Genomic DNA, 22,982 nt, shown 5'->3' on the forward strand with positions numbered 1-22,982 from the left:
TGTATCTAGCGTTATACCTAGGAAGGTGATTACCGTGGCGGGTCCTTCGGTTTTTGCGGCTGCCACCGGAACATTAAGTCGGCCGAACATGTGCAGCAGAGCCTGGAGTTTGCAAGGCTGGCGGTCTGGGCTCTCAATGATGAGAAAATCATCCAAGTAGTGGATGGTCATAGGGCAACCACAGTGGTTGACCAGGATCCAAATGCAATGCCTGCGCGAACTGGTCGAACAGCCAGGGACTGCTCTTGGACCCGAACGTCAGGCGATTGGCAAAGAAGTACTGATCTTGCCACTTGATACCGTAGAACCCCCAGAGCCGTGGATGAATGGGCAGCAGCTTGAAGGCGTCGGCGATATCTGCCTTTGCCAACCACGCCCCCCGACCTACCTGGAGGATCAGCTGTATGGCTTCGTCTATGGTGGCGTAGCTCATGGAGAACTCCTCAGAAGGCACTAAGGAGTTGAGACTGGGTACACTGGAGCCATGAGGCGCCGACAAGTCATAGATTAACCGTGCTTTATTTGTGAACTGCTTGGTCACAATACCGATAGGGTTGATCCTCCAGAGGTCGAATGGAATGAAGGGGAAGGGGCCGATGAGAAACCCCTTCTCCAACTCTGAATTGATCAGAGTCCCCACCGGCTCAGGGTCCCTGCTCGCTGACAGTAGATTGGGCCCTTCCCAGGAAGTTTGTGGGAGAGCTACTAGCCCCGTGTGGAACCCTGTGGTGAACCCGGAGACCAGGAACTGCACCCAATGCGGCCTATGGTGCTCGCGCAAAAGGGACTCTAACAAGACCACGTTGACCCCGCTTAGTCAGGATGGCCTTGTTCTTTGAGGACACGCCGTCTGCGGGTGAGCCCTGAAACAGCCTGTGCAGACGTGGAGAGCCCTGCACTTGTTGTAATAACAAGCCTCCTGATTAAAATTATTACAAACCTGGCTGTTGCCCAGAAAAACTATTGGCCGACCTAATTTATCCGTGGTGGCGCCAGGACGTGGGAGGGGCCCGGAGCTACTACGGAGGGATCTGCCCTGGGATGTGGAGGGACCTGAGTTGGGGCACCAGTCCGACGAGTGAGTAATGGACTGGCATGACGTACATGCCGGTGCCCTGAGGCACGCGAAATGTCGGCAAAAGAGTTCCATGTCCATTACCGCCCAGTTCGTAAGGTGCTGGAATTGGACCAGCGAGGCGGCGGCTTTAGCTGAGAACGAACGATGGTAATCGTAGAAAGCCTGCCCACCGTACTTGTGGCCCAACTCCGTGACCCTGTATAAGTAAGTGTCCAACTCTTCCCGCCTCTCAGGGTGGACGGAGCAGATGACATCTCTGTATAAGCTAAACGCCAGGACAAACTCCATGGGGGTTAGCTTCCTGTTGAGGCGGGGGTCCCTCGCTTTGAGGACGATGGACATATCGCCGCAAGCAATGGTCTTGCTCTCCACTGTGTCATGGGTTGCTATCAAAATAGACGCCAGGTTGACGTCCTTGCCCTCTAAAATGTCCTTCTTGATGTTGCTGGGGATGAAATGGGCCGGAGCTACCTCGGGTGCGCAAAGAACTCTACCTGGGGGAACCAACCCTGCCACGGGGGCCACCGGCAGTGGAGAGGCGACCCGCTCGGATGACAGTCCCTGGTGAGACTCCACTGCCTGGAGTCTGGACTGCACGTCCGAGACTGAGGAGGCGATAGTGTTCATCATAGCGTGCAGTTGTGTCAGAGACACTTGCATAGTGGACATGGAGACTTGCTCCAAGTCCTGGGCTGCTGGCTCCGCTGTGAGTAGCCTGAAAAGTTCGGCTTTCCGGGCGGAAGCGGGGTGTTGGATCCCTCTTCTATTAAGCTCCGCAATTAACTTGGCGATCGTCCAACTCCTCAGGGATGAGGAGCAGGGCCGTTCGGATGCGGGTGTCTCCGGGACGGACAGAGCTTCCTCGAAATTGGAAATCTGCGACATTTCGTGGCTGTGAGGTGATAAACAAAAATTAACATCTGAGCCGGAGACCCCAAGTGACAGAACGACGACACCCGAGCCGTGAATGGTGATGAAGAGCGAACTTGGGGCGGGCGAGTGCCTAGAGCTATGAAGGGGGGACTACTGTGGAAGACCTTACCAACCTGAAAGTGAAAACAAGACGTAAGCGCTACGAGGACGTGGCCATTGACAGAGGAGTAAACACATGGAAAAACACCAAACCTGGGGTCGTACCGTAGAAAATAATATCGATCGAACCTGAAAAACAATGATAGCGACAAAAAATAGTGATTAACCGCATGAACCTGACCTGTAACCGGTAATGGACAACGTAAAACCGTCAGCGTGACGGGGAATAAAAACATGGGGGAAACGTACGCCTGACGACGTGATAGGCAACAGACGGGGTACAGTAGATACGTAAGCCTGAAGCGTAACAGGCAACAATTGGAAAAACGTAAGCCTGAATCGTGACAGGCAGCAGGACATGTAAAGAAACGTGAACCGGAGAGGAACCGGCAAGAGAAAAAAGGAAAAACGTAAGCCCGCCGACGTGGCGGGCAACAGACATCAAATAACGGGAAATGTGAGCCAGGAAAGTGACTGACGCTAGACAGAGAAAAACGTAAGCCTGGAACGTAACAGGCAGCAGACATGTTATGACAGAAACGTGAGCCAGAAACGTAACTGGCGACAGAAAGAACCCAACAAGTGAGCCTGTAAACGGAAAACAGACAGCAAACATGAGAATAAGCCCCTTTTTTTTTTTTTTTTTCCTGACCCCGGCTCTGACGAACTGAACGTCAGCCTGAACCGCGACCGGGAAACAGTATGGTGTGAGAGAAAAACGTAAGCCCGTAGCGCCAAGGCAATGAGATGACAAGAAATACGTAACCTTTACATAAAATAGGTCCCAAACATGGCGGAGCATGTTGTGCCATGGAATCAAGAAGTAATTACCGAGCAATGTTCGTAGATGCGGCAGAGCGGAAAGGCGGTGTTCGCAGCGGGTGGAATTCGTAGAGAACTTTTTGGCAGACGATGGATGACAAGCACGGCAGAGTAACCAGAGTCTGCAACAATAATCAGTAGCGTAAGGGGGGCGGGGGGGGGGGGTGGGGTGGCCCCTGATGCCATGGTACGACCCTGGACCAGGGAAAAGCGTGACCCTGCGACTGATGAGACTGTTTGTGGGAGCTGAGGTGCGAGGTAGCGGGACCGCTGCCGTGGGGTGTGGAGGGTTGACTGGCCTGTAGTTTTGGCCAGACAGAGGGGGGCCCGTGGGAGCCAGCGGAGGGCCAGCCCCTGGCAAGCAGCTGTGCTGTGTGTGAGCCGGCGAGGGCCTATGATGGGGTTTATGGAGTCGAACCAGTGTGTATAACAACCTTTTTTTTTTTTTTTTTTTTTATTTATAACTTTATTGCTTGGCGAACAGCAGCCGGCGCCGGCCGGTGGCTGCGTGTGGAAGAAGCGGTGCCCCTGGGTCTCGACGGACCTGCCCGTGGGGAGAGCGCCAGGACCAGCCAGACGAGGGGGTTTGAGCTGCTGTGGCGGCCGGAGCCAGGACGGGAACCCGACAGCAGAGACCGGCCGGGACGCCAGATCCGTAGCCATGGCAACGGAAGTGCTGCCGGCGTCCCGCGAGATCTGGTTTCCAGGCGGCGCCTGAGCGAGGCCGGGCCTGGCGTGCGAACCGGGATGCTGGGTGAGTGGTGAGTGGAGCGGAGCGGACCGGACCGGGGGGAGGGGGGGAAAGATGGACACGCCGGAGGGGGGTGCGGTGGAGCCTGAAACTTACCCCAACAGCCGCCCGGGAAGCGATGGAGGGGAACCCTCAGCAAAAACTTACCTACTCAGCAGAGCAGCAGGACGGGGCGTGACGTCAGGCGGGAAAAGGCACCAGAAACGCACGCAAATGGGGAGAGGGCATGCCTCCTTTTAAGGGCGCCTACGCCCCTCCCACAAATGCAGGCTGACATGTCAGCCTTAACCTACTAGTAAGAAAATTTTTTGACAGCTCTGCTGGGAATTGAACCCCAGACTTTCTGCATAGCAGGCAGTGGACTTCCCACTACTCTATAAGATTGCTCTCTTGGAAGGGTAGGAATTTATGTGCCTAAAAAGCTATTAAACACTGTTACTATTTAATATTATGCCTGGGAAGAAAACAGTAATACAATTTAATAGCATTTTAGAGTCGTGAGTAAGGCTGCTGCTGTCTGCCTACTATTTGGAAGGTCTGGAATTCAACTCCCATCCTGTGAAATTATTTCTTTAGTAAAATTGAAGGCAGAAAACAGTAACTTTTACTTTCTAGCTTTTTTATTTTAGGGTGAAAGGTATTTTTCTGCAAAGTTAATATTACTAACAAATTACTAATAAAAAAACCATTACAATAAATGCTTTTTGGGTAAAAATTAAGCAAATTACTTTCCTTTTAGTTTTTGTAATTAACTATATATTTAATATTTACAGCACATATTTATTTAATATGTGATGGGAGAGGCCTCCCCTAACCAATATCTAACCAAAGGGCGTGTGGAGATTCGCTCTGGTAGGCAGGTTAGCAGATGCAATATAGAGGCAATGGACCAGGTTTTAAATCAATCTTCACTGTTTATTCACACACATAACATAACAGAACAGTCCCTTCTCAGGCTTGGTGCTTGTTCACACACAGAAAAAACAAAATAACATTCACCTGGTATCCTGGATGTCAGTTCACACCCGGCTGAATGCTCGGCCTCAGAAAGTCCACTTATAGGCTATTAGGCGGCCTGCTCGCCTGACACACGGCCTTCAGACCTCAGCGCAGAGAGCTCCCAAAACCACAGCGGCTTCACTGTGAAATGGAAGATAATCCCCTCAGCTGAGACTGCTGGCTGGGTTTTTATCCCAGCCAAAACCTGGCCTGGAGCATGGGGAGCAGCCACCCACCCTGCACTTTGGCTGCTACCAATAAGAGCCGGCCAGGATCGGCTTTACAGCCTTACTAACTAACAAATAGTGTCAGTTAGCACTAACTGCCGCTGACACTTAAAATGGCTAGGCCTAGGCCCCTGACTGCAGTACTACCAGTACTGCCATGATAGAAGCCCTGAGCCCCACGATGCCCAGGTAAGTGCCCAGGAAAATTCAGTACAAAAACCTTGTAAATGGTAACTTTCTTATTTAGTCCTTCTTTCTTTTAGACTATGCTAAGTAAGTTAAACAACATGGGCTTAAAGCTGACATTTTTATATACATGTGTTTAGCACACAGAAAATTGAAGACTATGGGGGTCATTTATCAAACTGGTGTATTGGTTCTATGGGCAACTAAGCCAGTTCTACTTTACACCAGTTTGATAAATTACCCCCTATGTACAGTTGCAAGAAAAAGTATGTGAACCCTTTGGAATGATATGGATTTCTGCACAACTTGGTCATAAAATGTGATCTGATCTTCATCTAAGTCACAACAATAGACAATTCCAGTCTGCTTAAACTAATAACACACAAAGAATTAAATGTTACCATGTTTTTATTGAACACACCATGGAAACATTCACAGTGCAGGTGGAAAAAGTATGTGAACCCCCAGACTAAAGACATCTCCAAGAGCTAATTGGAGTGAGGTGTCAGCCAACTGGAGTCCAATCAATGAGATGAGATGAGATTGAAGGTGTTGGTTACAGCTGCCCTGCCCTATTAAAAACACACACCAGTTCTGGGTTTGCTTTTCACAAGAAATATTGCCTGATGTAAATGATGCCTTGCACAAAAGAGCTCTCAGAAGACCTACAATTAAGAATTGTTGACTTGCATAAAGCTGGAAAAGGTTATAAAAGTATCTCCAAAAGTCTTGCTTTTCATCAGTCCACGGTAAGACAAATTGTCTATAAATTGAAAAAGTTCAGCACTGCTGATACTCTCCCTAGGAGTGGCCGTCCTGTAAAGATGACTGCAAGAGCACAGCAATGAGGTGAAGAAGAATCCTAGAGTGTCAGCTAAAGACTTACAAAAGTCTCTGGCATATGCTAACATCCCTGTTAGCGAATCTACGATATGTAAAACACTAAACAAGAATGGATTTCATGGGAGGATACCACAGAGGAAGCCACTGCTGTCCAAAAAAAACATTGCTGCACGTTTACATTTTGCACAAGAGCACCTGGATGTTCCACAGCAGTACTGGCAAAATATTCTGTGGACAGATGAAACCAAAGTCGAGTTTTTTGGAAGAAACACACAACATTATGTGTGGAGAAAAAGAGGTACAGCGCACTAACATCAAAACCTCATCCCAACTGTGAGGTATGGTGGTGGGGGCATCATGGTTTGGGGCTGCTTTGCTGCGTCAGGGCCTGGACGGATTGCTACCATCAAAAGGAAAAATTAATTCCCAAGTTTATCAAGACATTTTGCAGGCCATCTGTCCACCAGCTGAAGCTCAACAGAAAATGGGTGTTGCAACAGGACAACGACCCAAAGCATAGAAGTAAATCAACAACAGAATTGGTGAAGCAGAAGAAAATACGCCTTCTGGAGTGGCCCAGTCAGAGTCCTGACCTCAACCCAATTGAGATGCTGTGGCATGGCCTCAAGAAAGCGATTCACACCAGACATCCCAAGAATATTGCTGAACTGAAACAGTTCTGTAAAGAGGAATGGTCAAGAATTACTCCTGACCGTTGTGCCACTACAGGAAACGTTTGGTTGAAGTTATTGCTGCCAAAGGAGGTTCAACCAGTTATTAAATCCAAGGGTTCACATACTTTTTCCACCTGCACTGTGAATGTTTACATGGTGTGTTCAATAAAAACATGGTAACATTTAATTATTTGTGTGTTATTAGTTTAAGCAGACTGTGATTGTCTATTGTTGTGACTTAGATGAAGATCAGATCACATTTTATGACCAATTTGTGCAGAATTCCATATCATTCCAAAGGGTTCACATACTTTTTCTTGCAACTGTACATATAATATACAGAATAAACTGCAAATGTGTGACTGTGAAGACACATTATATATTATAATACAACCCATGAATATAAAATGTATAGGCTGGTAATCTTTATTGTTACTAATGGCTTCAAATCTAATTTCTTAGGGATCCAAACTCCTCAGACGGTGGGGAGCTGTTGTTTGGTGGCTATGACACATCACGTTTCTCAGGCCAGCTGAACTGGGTGCCAGTTACTGTACATGGATACTGGCAGATCCAAGTTGATAGGTAAGCCCTATAAAGTCTGGCTCTTCCCAATTAAGCGTCTAAGGCCTAAGGAATGTAAAGACCATAAACATTTAAAGGGATATATTAACCACTTAGTGACCACCCATACATGTTTTTACGGCGGTCACTAATGGGCCCCGATTGCGGGGTGCCGATGTGTGTGAAGGCTGCCTGGGGTCTAATGTAGGCCCCAGACCAGCCTTCAGTAATTTCAATATCAGAATAGCATTGCCATTAAAATACAATGCACTATAGGGATAGTGCATTGCATTTTAAAAGCAATCAAAAAGCTGTCTGTTAAAGTCCCCTTGTGGGACTATTGAGTGGTAAAAAAAAAATCCTGTAAAAAAAAAAAAAATTACGCTTTTTTTTCCATTGAAAATACGCTTTTCAATAAAAAAAATATAGCAAAAAAAAAATCTTCCCCATTGTTTGGTATTGCCGCATCCATAACGACCCAGACTACATAAATATCATGTAAATTATCCCCTACTGTGAATGCCGTAAAAAAAAAAAAAAAAAGACAGAATTCCTAATTAATTCTTAGTTGCCACTGAAAAAACATAATAACAAGCGATCAAAAAGCGCCATTTACTCCAAAATGATTCCATTGAAAAATACGAGTCGTCCCGCAAAAATCAAGCCCTCACACAACTCCATAGAAAGAAAAAAGAAAAAAGTTATGCGTCTTGGGAAGCAGCAATGCAAAAACATTTTTTTCTTTTTAAAAAGTAAAATGTAAAAAAAAACTATATGTATTTGGTATCACTGTAATCGTACTGACCAAGAGAATAATGACCGCCGTAAAATTTATAACATAAAAATGCAGTGGCAGTATTGCTGTTTTTCCCATCTCCCTCCCAGAAAGAGTTAATATAATGCCGCCATTAAAAACTACAACTTGTCCCGCAAAAAACAAGCCCTCATAAAGCTACATAGACGGAAAAATAAAAAAGTTATAGCTCTTGGAACGCGACGATGAAAAAAGGAAGAAAAACGCTTGGTCAGTGAGGCCCAAAACAGGCTGGTCACTAAGGGGTTAAATTATTTAGTGGTAATTTAGTTTCAATATTATATTCAGTACATGTAATCATTCCAATAAATGTATTACTGTAAGAAAATAACGATTCCATATTTTGTTCAGCATCCTGGTAGGAGGAGAAGAGGCATTTTGTAGCCAAGGATGTCAGGCCATTATAGACACTGGAACTTCTTTGATTGCAGGACCATCATCTGATATTCTGCTGCTACAAGGGTACATTGGAGTTACTGAAACAGATGAAGAGGTAAGATACAAAAAAAATAATTATGAAATATTAAAATTGTAAATTTTGAAAATAAAAGAATACTTGAGAGGTGTGAGGAAGGAAACTGTAAGGAAAAGTGATAGGGGTTTTAATATGTGATGATGGAATTTGTAATATGATTTATGCCATATTTTGATAAAAAGCAAAAACAATTGTTTATTCCTTAGATGCTCTATACTTATGTTCATATATCACCTATCACTCTTCTCCATTTTATAGAAATCTTGTTTCATCTATTTCTCTGGAGCTCTTTTCTAACTCAATTCAAGTATCTCCATGTCGTTCCTTTTCAGTATTGCTGTACTATATTATTGTAGATATATATTTTATCATTCTTATTTGAATGGGCTATAGGAGATAGAGAATTGTTTTTCCCAGAAACAGCATCTTTCTTGTTCATGGACTCTATCTGGTATTATAGCTTAGCACCAGTTATTGACTGCATCTAAGCTGCAATACCAAGCACGTCCCATGGTCAAGAGTTGCACTGTTCCTCAAAAACAAAGTAGCAATTGTATGCCTTGGAAAAGTAGTAACCAATATCTTGAACTTTTTTTCATTGCAGTATGGCGTGAGTTGCAGTAACCTAGGCTCCATGCCCAACGTGACTTTTGTAATCAATGGTGTTAATTACAACTTATTACCTGAGCAGTATACACTTCCGGTAAGTTAATCAATGTACAGTATATATGTCTTTTCAGTTTTGAGAGAGGAGAAAGCTGCTGCCAGACATCTCTACTGGTGGCTTATCTCCCAGTGTAACAAAATAAATTCAAGACTATCAATTCTTCTCGAGCTCCCAATATACGTTACAAAATTGGCAGGTTCAGCCGACAATAGTAAAATGTGGGCCTTTAGAGTTTTTCGCTTCATCTTTCTGAATGTAAATCATGAAATTGTTACTACTAGAGCCAGATCTTTATGTTTCTGTATAGTAAATGTTGCTTTGCATACGATTTATAATAGTTATGAGGTTTTCATGGGCCCATGACTAGTAATTTGACCATAAGAGAGAGCTGTGGCTGTTTGGCAGTTTGACCAATACCTACTTTATTTTTCAGACTATAAGACACATCTGGCTGTAGGACACACCAAGGTTTATAAAGCAGAAAATAGGAAAAAAATATTTCACACTAAATAAATCTTTCCTGGTGGTTTAAGGAATTACAGAGGTTAATGTCATATACTTTTGTGACCTCCTTTCTTGGTGTTTTAGTGTAGATGAAGAGGTTCATGTTTTACTCCACTGTAGTGTAAGTAGTGTAAGGAGGTCTAAGTGGGATTCATACCACCAGCTGAGCTGTGGCCCTCAAACGTAGGTGGTTACAGTAAATTTAGCTGCTAGTGACCACAGTGCATAGTGTGGCAAAGTGGGCTCATGTGATGACAGAAGAAGCGTATAGGCTAATTTTCCATCATACATACTGGTTATTATGAAGCCGCTGAAACATAGGCCTTGTGGTAGATATTACATCTAGGTGGAATTCACTGGCACCCCCTTTTTAACTGTATTGAAAAGCCTACTAGGTTACACTTTATGTACAGTGAGGAACAGAAGTATTTGAACACTTAGAGATCATGGAGGGGTCTGAAATTCACATTGTAGGTACATTCCCACTCTGAGAGACAGAATAAAAAAATAAAATCAGGAAATCACATTGTATGATTATTAAAGAATTTATTTGTCTTGCACTGCTGAACATAAGTATTTGAACACCTAAGAAAATCAGTGTTAATATTTTGTACAGAAGCCTTTGTTTGCAATTACAGAGGTCAAATGTTTCCTGTAGTTCCAGACCAGGTTTGCACACACTGCAACAAGGATTTTGGCCTACTCCTACACACAGATCTCCTCTAGATCTCTCAGGTTTCGGGGCTGTCGCTGAGCAACACAGAGTTTCAGCTCCCTCCAAAGATGCTCTATTGGATTTAGGTCTGGAGACTGGCTAGGCAACTCCAGAACCTTGATATGCTTCTTACGGAGCCATTCCTTGGTTATCCTGGCTGTGTGCTTCGGGTCGTTGTCATGTTGGAAGACTCAGCCACGACCCATCTTCAATGCTCTGACTGAGGGAAGGAGGTTGTTGCTCAAAATCTCACAATAAATGGCCCCATTCATCCTCTCCTTAATACAGTGCAGTCGTCCTGTCCCCTTCGAAGAAAAGCACCCCCAAAGCATGATGTTACCACCCCAATGCTTCACAGTAGGGATGGTGTTCTTGGGATGCAACTCATCCTTCTTTTTCCTCCAAACACGACGAGTGAAGTTTAGACCAAAAAGTTCTACTTTAGTCTCATCTGACCACACGACTTTCTCCCATGCCTCCTCTGGATCATCCAGATGGTCATTGTAAAATTTCAGACAGGTATGGACATGTGATGACTTGAGCAGGGGAACCTTCCGTGGAATGCATGATTTGAAACCATAACGGCGTAGTGTTCTACCGACAGTAACCTTTGAAACTGTGGTTCCAGCTCTCTTCATGTCATTGACCAGCTCCCCCCTTGTAGTTCTGGGCTGATTCCTCACCTTTCTTATCATCAGTGATACCCTACGAGGTGAGATCTTGCATGGAGCCCCAGTCCGAGGGAGACTGACAGTCGTCTTTAGCATCTTCCATTTTCTAACAATTGCTCCAACAGTTGCTCTATTCTCACCAAGCTGCTTGGCAATTGCCCCGTAGCCCTTTCCAGCCTTGTGGAGGTCCACAATTTTGTCTCTGGTGTCTTTTGACAGCTTTTTGGTCTTGCCCATGGTAGTAGTTGGCGTCTAACTGACTGTGGGGTGGACAGGGGTCTTTAAAGGGCTCAGACAGGTGCTACTAAGTTAAATCAATGAGTGGAGTAGAGGTGGACTTTTTAAAGGCACAGTAACAGGTCTTTGAGAGCCAGAATTCTTGCTGTTTCTCAGGTGTTCAAATACCTATGTTCAGCAGTGCAAGACAAATAAATTCTTTAAAAATCATACAATGTGATTTCCAGATTCTTTTTTTTTATTCTGTCTCTCAGAGTGGGAATGCACCTACAATGTGAATTTCAGACCCCTTCATGGATTCTAAGTGGGAGAACTTGCAAAATCGCAGGTTGTTCAAATACTTCTGTTCCTCACTGTATATATATATATATATATATATATATATGTATATATCAGTAGCTCTAAATGTGTAAATGGGCAACAGATGCAACTACTGTATATGACAGAGTTCTATATGTCTTGGATTGGGTAATACTTAAGATACTCAAGATACTGTATTTATTGGGAGATTTTTCCTGATGTACATCAGGAACATACACTGCAAACACTGAGTGAACAGAGCCTAATAAAGCAAATTGGAACGGGCTAGAAAGAGCTGAACCCAACAAGGATAGTTGGGAAGCTCTAGTTTGGAGAGGATTAGAAAATAAAAAAGAAAAAAAGGAAATGTTGGTCAGAAAAGAACTTTACACTATGGCTTAATGGAATACATCTAAAAGGTTTCACTAATAATAGTAATAGCAACTTTCTCTCACTTTATTAATGTTATCATTGTTCCTAATTACAGTAACTAAAGCATCTACAATGCAAATATAGCATGTAAATATACACACCATGCATAGACAGGAATACAGGATCAATGCCGGGTGATTTACCACCCATGGTAATGAAAAATAAACATGGCCTTGTACTACCCATTCAAGTTACACAATTGCAGTCTTGAAACGCACGAAAAATGAATGTGATATGTGTTACCCACTTAAATCTGTCCATGTATACTCTGACAATATGACCAGGTGTGCTACTGTGCAAACACTATTGAGTTGGCATTTACTCCTCCCAATCCAACCAAGATAAAGTCTAAAGCTAGCCACACACACCAGATAACTGGTGAAAGTTCCTTCTGAACAGTGTGAGAGGAGAAAGCTAAATCATGAACCCTCTGCTAGTGGCTTGTCTCTGGGAAAACAAAAGTACTGGGCATTGAAGACCAAATGACTAATTCTTATCTCCCCTCAATCTGTTTTCCGTGAAGATTTGCGAGACCCCCATGCACATCAGGTGGTCAACAGGTCCTGCTGAAATCAGCAGTTCTGGCCTACATTTATCTAATGTGTATGGCCAGATTAAAGGGGTTGTCCCACGAAAACATAACAAAAAGTGAAAAAAAGGAAAGGGTATGAAGACTTTCCAAATGCATTGTATGAATAAGGCTAACTCACAAAGAACTGTGGATTTTAGCAAACTGGAATCTGTAAAAGCGTATTACACCAGGATAAAATTCAGCCATTGGGTGAAAAGAATATTTGCTTTTACTAAACACAAACAGAGATCTTGATATGGACCCAAAGGAACTTTGTGTGCTGCTGTTAAATAATTGGCATCGTATCATGGACATTTTTTTAAAAATAATTATTCTTAGTGCTTAGTGCATTTTATGTTGTGTTGATATCTCGTTCGAAGTACATATTGGGAGAGTTCCTTAAAGTTTTCCTCTAGTTTCCCACTGTATTCAATGGCCAACTGCCACAATGGTAATAAGTATACTGCACAGTATATGTTTTTTTGAAGAGCTGTGTAGCTGTAATTTCCTGCTTCACAATTGATGATGGGCCAATTGGATCTTCATATGATCATTTCTGATCATTGCCCCATGTAAACATGTCTGCTGATGAGCCAAAAAATTACAAAACTCTTATTTGTTGTGCATCTTTTATTCAGGCATAAAAGTTGTTTTTTACAGGTATGTGCTGCCAACAAAACAAACGTTGATTGACATGGTCATGATATGGTTGACTAGCATTCGTTTAAGGGCATATAAGTTGTCCATATAAAATGACTCTTTAGAGACATTGTAATCCTTGACTACTACAACAAATATTCACTGCTAGCCAGGTAAACTTAGCTCTGGATTTTATCAACATGCTGATAAAATTGCACAAGTAAAAGATTTGGTTGTTAGCCAATGATCTTGTTAGGTAATGGTTAGGTAAGTACATTATCTTTTGCTATGACACGTACACTGCATCTACACTTATCCCCAGCAGTACGCCTTGCCTCACTGAATGGCTAGGTCCAACATAAAAGAAATGAGGAAGAACATTCCTGACCAAACTTAGTCTACTTCTTCCCATTTACCAACTTTTTAGTTCTTACTTTATATAAAACATTCCTTGCTACTTCCCCCCTCAGATCTCCAGATAATCATTATTGAAGTAACCAACACCAACTGTAAAAGCACAATTAACAGTAGAGTTCTTCCTACAGTGTGGTAAAAAGGCTTTGCACAACAACCTAGCATCATTGATATATCTCCTTCCTCTCATTTACTTGAATGTGTCGATGGTATCGTTGGCACAGCAGAGGTCCAAAACCTTCCAATGACAAAATAAGGTTGAAGTATTATCTTTTCTAATATACTTTTGATATAACTTTTCTGAGATCTCTGTTTGCTGTTATTCAGTAGGAAGCTTCATTGTCTACTTTTAGGGGATAAACATCTTTTCTAGACCTGTGATGGGCACGTAGGACATGGCTCATTACAGCAGAAAGCTCTGATACAGTCCTGATCAAAAGTTCAAGACCACTTGAAAAATGGCAAAAAATCATATTTAGCATGGCTGGATCTTAACAAGGTTCCAAGTAGAGCTTCAACGTGCAACAAGAATAAATGGGAGTGAGACAAAACATTTTTTGAACATTCAATTGAATAAAAACAACGAATAAACTGAAACAGGCTGTTTTTCAGCTGATCAAAAGTTTAGGACCACACCTCAAAAAAAAAAATGAAACCCCCCCAAAACAGAAATCCAACTTCCAAACATGAACTCAGTAATGAGTAGTTCCGCCGTTAATGTTTATCACTTCAAAAATTTGTTTCGGCATGCTTGATGCAAGCGTTTCCATGAGGTGAGTGGGAACATTTCTCCAAGTGGTGAAGTCGGCCGCACGAAGGCCATCTACTGTCTGGAACTGTTGTCCATTTTTGTAAACTTCCCTTGCCATCCATCCCCAAAGGTTCTCAATTGGATTTAGATCAGGGGAACACGCAGGATGGGCCAAAAGAGTGATGTTATTCTCCTGGAAGAAGTCCCTTGTCCTGCGGGCATTGTGTACTGTAGCGTTGTCCTGTTGAAAAACCCAGTCGTTACTACACAGACGAGGGCCCTCAGTCATGAGGATTGCTCTCTGCAACATCTGGACATAGCCAGCGGCCGTTTGACGCCCCTGCACTTCCTGAAGCTCCATTGTTCCACTGAAGGAAAAAGCACCCCAGACCATTATGGCGCCCCCTCCACTGTGGCGCGTAGAAAACATCTCAGGTGGGATCTGCTTGTCATGCCAGTAACGTTGGAAACCATCAGGACCATCAAGGTTACATTTTTTCTCATCAGAGAATAAAACTTTCTTCCACCTTTGAATGTCCCATGTTTGGTGCTCTCTTGCAAAGTCCAAACGAGCAGTTCTGTGGCGTTCAAGGAGACGAGGTCTTTGAAGACGTTTTTTGTTTTTGAAGCCCTTCAGTCTCAGATGCCGTCTGATGGTTATGGGGCTGCAGTCAGCACCAATAAGGGCCTTAATTTGGGTCGAGGATCGTCCAGTGTCTTGACAGACAGCCAATTGGATCCTCCGGCTCCATGTTGATGAATTTTTTTGGGGTCTTCCACTTGACTTTTTTGTTCCATAACCCTCAGGATCATTTAAGAAATTCTTACTGTGTCCCACCTCAGCAGCGATGGCGTGCTGTGAGAGACCCTGCTTATGCAGTTCAACAACCCAACCATGTTCAAAAAGGGAGAGTTTTTTTGCCTTTGCTATCACAACGTGTGACTACCTGACAGAAAATTACAATGAATCCACATCTTTGCACAGATTTGGCCTTTTAAAGGCATGTGGTCCTAAAATTTGGATCAGCTGAAAAACATCCTGTTTCAGTTTAATCGTTATTTTCAATTAATTGAATGCTCAAAAAATGTTTTGTCTCACTCTCATTTCTTCTTGTTGCATGTTGAAGCTCTACTTGGAACCTTGTTAAGATCCAACAATGTAAAATATTTTTTTTTGCAATTTTTCAAGTGGTCTTAAACTTTTGATCAGGACTGTATGTGATGATGTGTTATCCATACGGACATCACATCTCCTTACTACAGTGGTCAATGATAGACAGGGTTGGACTGGTCCACCAGAGTACCAGAGGATACTCTGGAAGGCTCAATCTATAAAGCCATAGTGGGTCTCAAAATTCCAGGAGAAAAAAAATCCCATTTGGAACTAATAACTTGCCATTATGGTCTATATATTTGATTTTAAACTATTACTTATTGATGATATAGCATTTGAGCCCCACTAACTTCCTCTGGTGGGTCCAAGGAACATTCATGATAAACCACCACAGCAATGTTTCTGAACATGCACAACACATAATCTGTGAGAGGCCTCAGTGGTAAAGTGAAGTGTTGTCACTATCAAAGCCATGTTAGGCTTCTTCAGTGGGTTCTTCAGCTGGTTTCTAAGCTACAGTAAAAAAGTTTGGAGAAGATTGTACTAAAACAGAGTTGCATTGCACTTGACAAGGCATTGTAGGGAAATATCAAAGGGGCCCTCCTATTTTACCCTTATGGCTGGCTACTCCTGGGTACTTGAAGGGGTATTCTGGTTATAACAAGCTATCCTCTGTTCATTCCTAAGAGAGTGCCAGAGCCTTGTACTCAACTATCTCTTGTACTCAAATAGTAATGAATGGAGCACACTTTTTCGACCAGCCGCTCCGTCCATTTCAGGTGGGCTCCATGGAGTATGGAACCCCCATTCTTGTGATCGGTGGGAGTCCCACCAGTAGGTCCCCAAGATGTGATAGATATCCCCTATCCTGTGGATAGTGGATAACTTGTTATAACCGAAATACCCCTTTAAGACACCTTTCCCTATGGGAGGGTGCCTGAACAATAGGTTGCCTAGTTTGGTAGTTCCTACAATGATGGGATATACCGACTTCTGCCCCTTTCCTGGATATTGATCCTCTACTGCCTCACCTCACCTGTGCCTGACTTCCATATTGACCCTTTGGTGCCTGCTCAGACAGTTTATCAGATTGTTTGTACTCTACCTGCCCTGACCTCTGTCCATTCATGACTACAGTTTCACCTGGCCACTCTGTGTTCCACACCAATATCTCTGATACCCGTGGCTCAGCTGTCAACCACACAGAGACTACTCCAGGAGGTAGAAGCCTAGTTGTTCCCCTGCAGCGAAGTCCAGATTGCTGTGTAATGGTTAAATGGTCAAAAACAAGCAACAGCCAAGATAACGCACTTAGGAATAGCCTAGAGTCAAATGTGTTAATTGACACAGTGGTTCCACACCCACTGCTGTAGCATACGGCACTGTATATGCTCTCTACCTGCCAGGATGAACTGCTGTTTTGGACAACAGGTGAGGATGACTCCATGTTATTTTCTGGTACACTGTATTAGACCCTGAAGAAGTTCTTATACTCAACACAGAGTATGATTTGCAGCGATAGCAGATATTTCTGACTTTTCTATGTAAGGTCCGCCTTTATTTATATTACTCTTCTGCTTATTTATCTAAACTTCTCCTCTTTCTTATTTTAGGATGACATTTTGGGGGCTTCAGAACGAATCACTAGTTTTATAAGCGTTACAATCTTGAGTTACAATATTTTTAATGTATAATGAACATAAAGGGGTTTTCTGAGATGTTAATACAGGTGTCAGCTGTTCGAGAAGGCTGCAGCTCTTGCAGTAGCACCATGGCCTTCTCGCTGCTTTCCCTAGGCTGAGTGACGACACGTTCATTGGTCATATGGCTTAGTCGCAGCTCAGCCCCATTGAAGTGAATGGGGCTGAGCTGCGATACCATGCATAGCTGCTATGCAATGTACAGAGCTGTGCCTGGTAAGTACGGAGGAGGCCGCAATGCTCACATAAGCACTGGTGCCTTTTAAAAAAGGTGATCGGTGGGAGTCTCGGGTGTCGTACCCCACTGATCAGATACTGATGAGTCTGACCTATCCTGAGGACAGGTCATCAGTTGTAAAATATTGGAAAACCTTTTTAAGCTGGTTTGCCAACAATCCAGAAATTCCTGGACAGTCTGTAAAAATATGGCACTTTTTTCCAGCATCTGTGAAAAAAAAACATTTGTGTCAGATCATTGTGATTGTTATTATCTTTATTTTATGGCTCACACTAAAGACTGCTAATATTTAAATCAGAATATTTAGCTATAGATCTGCATTACCTTTTTTGTTCAATGTAGTTTTACAATTTGTCCATAAAAAATGTTGGCTGTCAGTGATTTTAAAAAATTTATTTAGGAAATGAAAAATTCAGGTTGGCAACCCTGAACATGAGCAACCACTGTAGTTCTACAGTGATTGCTCTAGTCGCTGTGGCCCCGTAATCTGGCTCTCTTTGTCCTCATAGGACCCTATTAAAATTGGGGATAACTGTAGATTTTGGAATATTCAGTTCAGCAAGAATTTCACTAAATATGGTGATTTTTACTTTTATCATTGCATTACCTAAGACTGTTGCTAGATGGAGACAAATCTCAGTATAAATATTTGAGGAAATGGCTTTTTTGCGTTTCATAACATAACAGATAAGGGAACATTTACTATGTTTCTTAGCTCTGACTTTTAGGGTCCTTTTACATGTATCAATGACCTGGCAGATTATCGCTAAAGAGTATTTGTATAAAGGCTTATTCCCGATAATCTGCCAGTGTAGAAGGTGTCGTTCATCGGGTGATAGTATTGTTCGGGCAGCACTGAAAATCATCATCCCTGTGCAGCATATTGTGGTGTATAAACAGCGATCTGCTGATGGAACAAAGATTTTCTATGGAGACAAGCAATCGTTGTCTGTATCCTACCTAGAGTGGCCAGACATCTGGTTTTAGGCCGGACAGTCCGGTTTTACTGGCTCTCTGCCCTCCGTCCGATGCAGGGCCTGGACGGACAAAAGAATGTCCTCCTTTCTCAGTAGCTCGCGCTCAGACAGCAGCATTGCACTATCTGAGCATGAGCTGCATCTATAAACTGACTGACTGAGGCTTCTCTAACTCCCAGTCAGTCACTAGAGCCGGCGGACATGGCTCTCTGTGGCTGACTGAGTGAGAGAAGCACCCCGGCTGCCCCCAGATCACCTTCCCGTGTTCCATAATTTTTTTATTTTTTATTTTGCCGGCAACAGGAGTGTAGTTTAGTGGTCCGGGGACATGGCCTGTGATGTCCAGCTTTATGGGGTGAAGCCAGTGACCACCCCAAGAGTGCGGCTTCCCATAGGTGACTGCTGCATGTAAGTGCAGCCCTCATCTCCGCTGATCTGATCGGGAGCGTCTGCTTTATTTCTAATAAACTGTCAGATCATTGGTCCATGTAAAAGTACCTTATCAGGCAAGCAAAGATTGCTGTGTAGCAGTGCAAAGATTAAAATGATGTCGGAGTGTGACTCGAAAGTTGCCATGACCCCAGTATCACAAAAATTCAAGCACTGATGTTTTTTTTTGCGATTCTGGGATTGCGATTACGGCAACTTGCCATTTGTGCCGTTATCTTTGGTTGCACAACAGGTGTCATAGCTGGGATCACCATGTAGCCCCAGCTTAAATCTAATGGTAGATATGCTGACCACAACAAAACACTAGGTGGTATGTACGGCTTGGTAGACATTGTTGGAATACAATATGTCAGTGTGCGTGGATGGCGAAAATAGTAATAGTTTGGTATGATGATGACTTAAGCTATTTTCATCACACTGTGTTTGGGTAAACACATTCGGCCTAGGCATCAGGAAAGCTGTCATAGTATACCCTGGATGTACCTATCAACCCCCATTTACCTGATAGAGGACACAGAGTGTCCTTTCAGCACCCTGCATGCTGGTACACGTCTGTACTGCATAGGAAAGTGCAGTAGATGGTGCTTTTCTTGTACATTGAGCCACGCAAAAAAAAACCACTGGCTACGTTTTTTAAATTGTGCCCAGCAGCCCACTATATGCTATATTGAGGCATATGTCAGAGGAATACGATGAAGGTATATGTCAGGAAATATTCCCACCCTATGTAACCGATATATAGACCTAAACTGAAAGAAAACTCTGTTGCCCATAGCAGCCAGTCCTTTTCATATTGTGCTTCTTATAAATGAAAGTTCCATGATTGGTGTCATGCAAATCGTTATGTCAATCATATAAAGCTTATTTGTGATATAATAGTCTGAAAAACTGCATGTCACAGAATGTAGAATGAACATGGTCCCTACAGGAAGATTTCCCGGTAGGCTGATGCCCATAGGGCCACCCAAGCCCTCTTCTTTCCTCTTGGCCACCAGCCAGGTACACAAAGATCTGATGCTCTCAGTATTAATTAATGTAGGTAGTATTTTGTGCTCTAAACAATTAAGAGAATATTAATTGTACTTAGTTAGGGGCTCACACAGAGACAAAATGGATAGTAAGGGGTTCACTATCTACTGGGTCACCCATTCCCAGTACGTAAAATGTGTAAAATGGTAAAAGGTAAGATAGGCACTCCTCCTTCTGGTTTGTATGTAGGATAAATGAATTTATTAATACAAAAACATATAAATAAAAATGAAAATAAAAATGAAAATAAAAATGTAAAAAGTACAAGAAAATTAGCATGATTCACCTAAAAAAATATACCGTGCATGATTAAGTGGTTAAAAAATCTTACATATATTAGGGTCCCCAAATTCCTATCATACTACTTAATATTTTCACCCAATATAGTAATTCATTGGCTGAAATTATTCAGTAGTATGATAGGAATTTGGGGACCCTAATATATGTAAGTTTTTTTAACCACTTAATCATGTACTTACCCGTATTTTTCACCCTATAGGACGCACCAGTGTGTTAATAATGGGCAACATGGGGTTAAAGCATGAGGTACTTGCTATTAATGTTATTAGCACAGTCTTATGAATTTTGACTTCCATCATTCCATGTGCCTCACATTAAGGCCTTATGCACACGACCGTTTTTTTTGCGGTCCGCAAAACGGATTTCCGTTGTTCCGTGATCTGTGACCGTTTTTTCTTCCGTGGGTCTTCCTTGATTTTTGGAGGATCCACGGACATGAAAAGTGAAAAAAAAAACTAAGTCAAGTTTGCATTGAAAATTATAGGAAAAACGGACACGGATCACTGACACGGATCACGGACGACTATCTTGTGTGCATCCGTGATTTTTCACTGACCCATTGACTTGAATGGGTCTGTGAACCGTTGTCCGTGAAAAAAATAGGACAGGTCCTATTTTTTTCACGGACTGGAAAAACGGATCACGGACGCGGAAGCCAAATGGTGCATTTTCCGATTTTTCTACGGACCCAATGAAAGTCAATGGGTCCGCGAAAAAAAATGGAAAACGGAACAACGGCCGCGGATGCACACAACGGTCGTGTGCATGAGGCCTAATAATAAGGCTACTTTCACACTGGCGTTTTGGCTTTCCGTTTGTGAGATCCGTTCAGGGCTCTCACAAGCGGTCCAAAACGGATCAGTTTTGCCCTAATGCATTCTGAATGGAAAAGTATCCGCTCAGAATGCATCAGTTTGCCTCAGTTTGCCTCCATTCCGCTTTGGACGCGGACACCAAAAAGCTGCTTGCAGCGTTCTGGTCTCCGTCTGACGAAACTGAGCCAAACCAGAATCCATTTTCTATGATACAATCTGGCGCAATAGAAAATGGATCTGTCCTCCAATGACTTTTAATGGTGTTTAAGACGGATCCGTCTTGGCAATGTTAAAGATAATACAAACGGATCCGTTCTGAACGGATGTAGACGTTGTATTATCTGAATGGATCCGTCTGTGCAGATCCATGATGGATCCGCACCAAACGCGAGTGTGAAAGTAGCCTAAGTTCACATCAGCGTTCAGCCTTTCTGTTCTCCTGCTCCGTTATAGGAGCAGGAGAACGGAAAGGACGGATTTGGCACATAACTGAGCCGAACAGAGCCTGGAGACCACATAGACTATAATGGGGTCCGTTAGGTTTACGCTCAGAAGATGATTTTGGAGCAGAGACGAAAGTACATGCAGGACTTTTGTCTCCGCTCCAAAATCATCTTCTGAGCGTAAACCTAACGGACCCCATTATAGTCTATGGGGTCCGTAGGCTCCATTCGGCTCAGTTATGTGCCGAATCCGTCCTTTCCGTTCTCCTGCTCCTACAACGGACCAGGAGAACGGAAAGGCTGAACGCTGATGTGAACTGAGCCTATGTGGCCTGTATTCTATAACTCACATAATGTAATGACCGACGACACGCACAGGGAGGAAAACAGGGAAAGCCCTGCCCAAGGGAGAGGGAAAGGTGGTGACCCCTAACTCACCTTGCGGCTGGCACCTGACTGCCCTGACGTCCCTAGACGGGTTCCTCACCCGTGCGGCGATCACGTGCCTAAACCCTGGCTTTCCCTAATATGAGCCCTGGATAGTGAACAGGCCGGTGGGATCGCTAGTCCACACCACTATCACTAAGAGGGAAACACCAGGGAGAGGACAGACAAAACATACAAACACATACACCCAGGTGGGCGACCACAATAAACCAAAAAGGTCCAACAGGGATCTGGAGGGTAGCGTACTGGACCAACTACCAGCGAACGCAGCAACACAGCTCCAGAAGGTCAGAATAGATGTCCAGGCAGGAAGCTCTATCTCTGGCAACCAGAGAAGTGTGAGAGAGAAATATAAGGAGGTCTGGGAGTGCTGGACAAGGAACAGCTGAGGAGAAGGAGCTACGGATCCCTGAGTGAGCCAAAAGGGTTTGCTAAGCAAACCCAGAAAGCTACCATAAGGAAAACAGCCCTATCTTAAATAGAGCGTGCAGCCAACCGCTGTGACTTCCTGACCCCGGGTATAACGGAGTCAGGCGTGGTCCTCGACACCCTCGTGACAGTACCTCCCTCTCTACGAGGGGCCTCCGGACACTCAGGACCAGGTCTCTCAGGATGAGAGGCATGAAAAACCCGAACTAACCTGTCGGCGTTTACCTCAGACGCAAGAACCCACATTCTTTCCTCGGGACCGTAACCTCTCCAATGCACCAGATATTGAAGAGAGCGGCGGACCCGACGAGAATTAACAATTTTGGATATCTGAAATTCTAGGTTACCATCCACGACAACAGGAGGGGGTGGCAGCGGTGATGGTTCTAGAGGTGGAACATATTTTTTGAGTAACGACTTATGAAAAACATTATGAATTTTAAAAGTCTGAGGTAACTCCAGGCGAAAAGCCACGGGGTTGATAATGACTACAATTTTGTAAGGGCCAATAAACCTAGGACCCAGTTTCCAAGAGGGAACCTTCAATTTAATATTCTTAGTAGACAACCACACATAGTCATTCACTCCTAGGTCCGGACCTGGCGACCGTCTCTTATCAGCCATGCATTTGTATTTACCTCCCATATTTTTCAAGTTAGCTTGCACCTTCTGCC

The 22,982-nt window shown here is 43.6% G+C and overlaps 1 protein-coding gene across 1 annotated transcript in view; it reads left to right on the plus strand.

Annotated features, from left to right (window-relative positions):
* Positions 1-22,982, plus strand: part of CTSE (cathepsin E) — an 84,579-nt gene that overhangs the window by 52,958 nt on the left and 8,639 nt on the right. The window contains exons 6-8 of the mRNA XM_040421844.1: positions 7,075-7,197; positions 8,342-8,483; positions 9,070-9,168. Coding sequence (XP_040277778.1) covers positions 7,075-7,197; positions 8,342-8,483; positions 9,070-9,168 — 364 coding nt within the window. The remainder of the gene's footprint in view (positions 1-7,074; positions 7,198-8,341; positions 8,484-9,069; positions 9,169-22,982) is intronic.

The sequence above is a fragment of the Bufo bufo genome, chromosome 3, assembly GCF_905171765.1.
Source record: "Bufo bufo chromosome 3, aBufBuf1.1, whole genome shotgun sequence".
Lineage (NCBI taxonomy): Eukaryota > Metazoa > Chordata > Amphibia > Anura > Bufonidae > Bufo > Bufo bufo.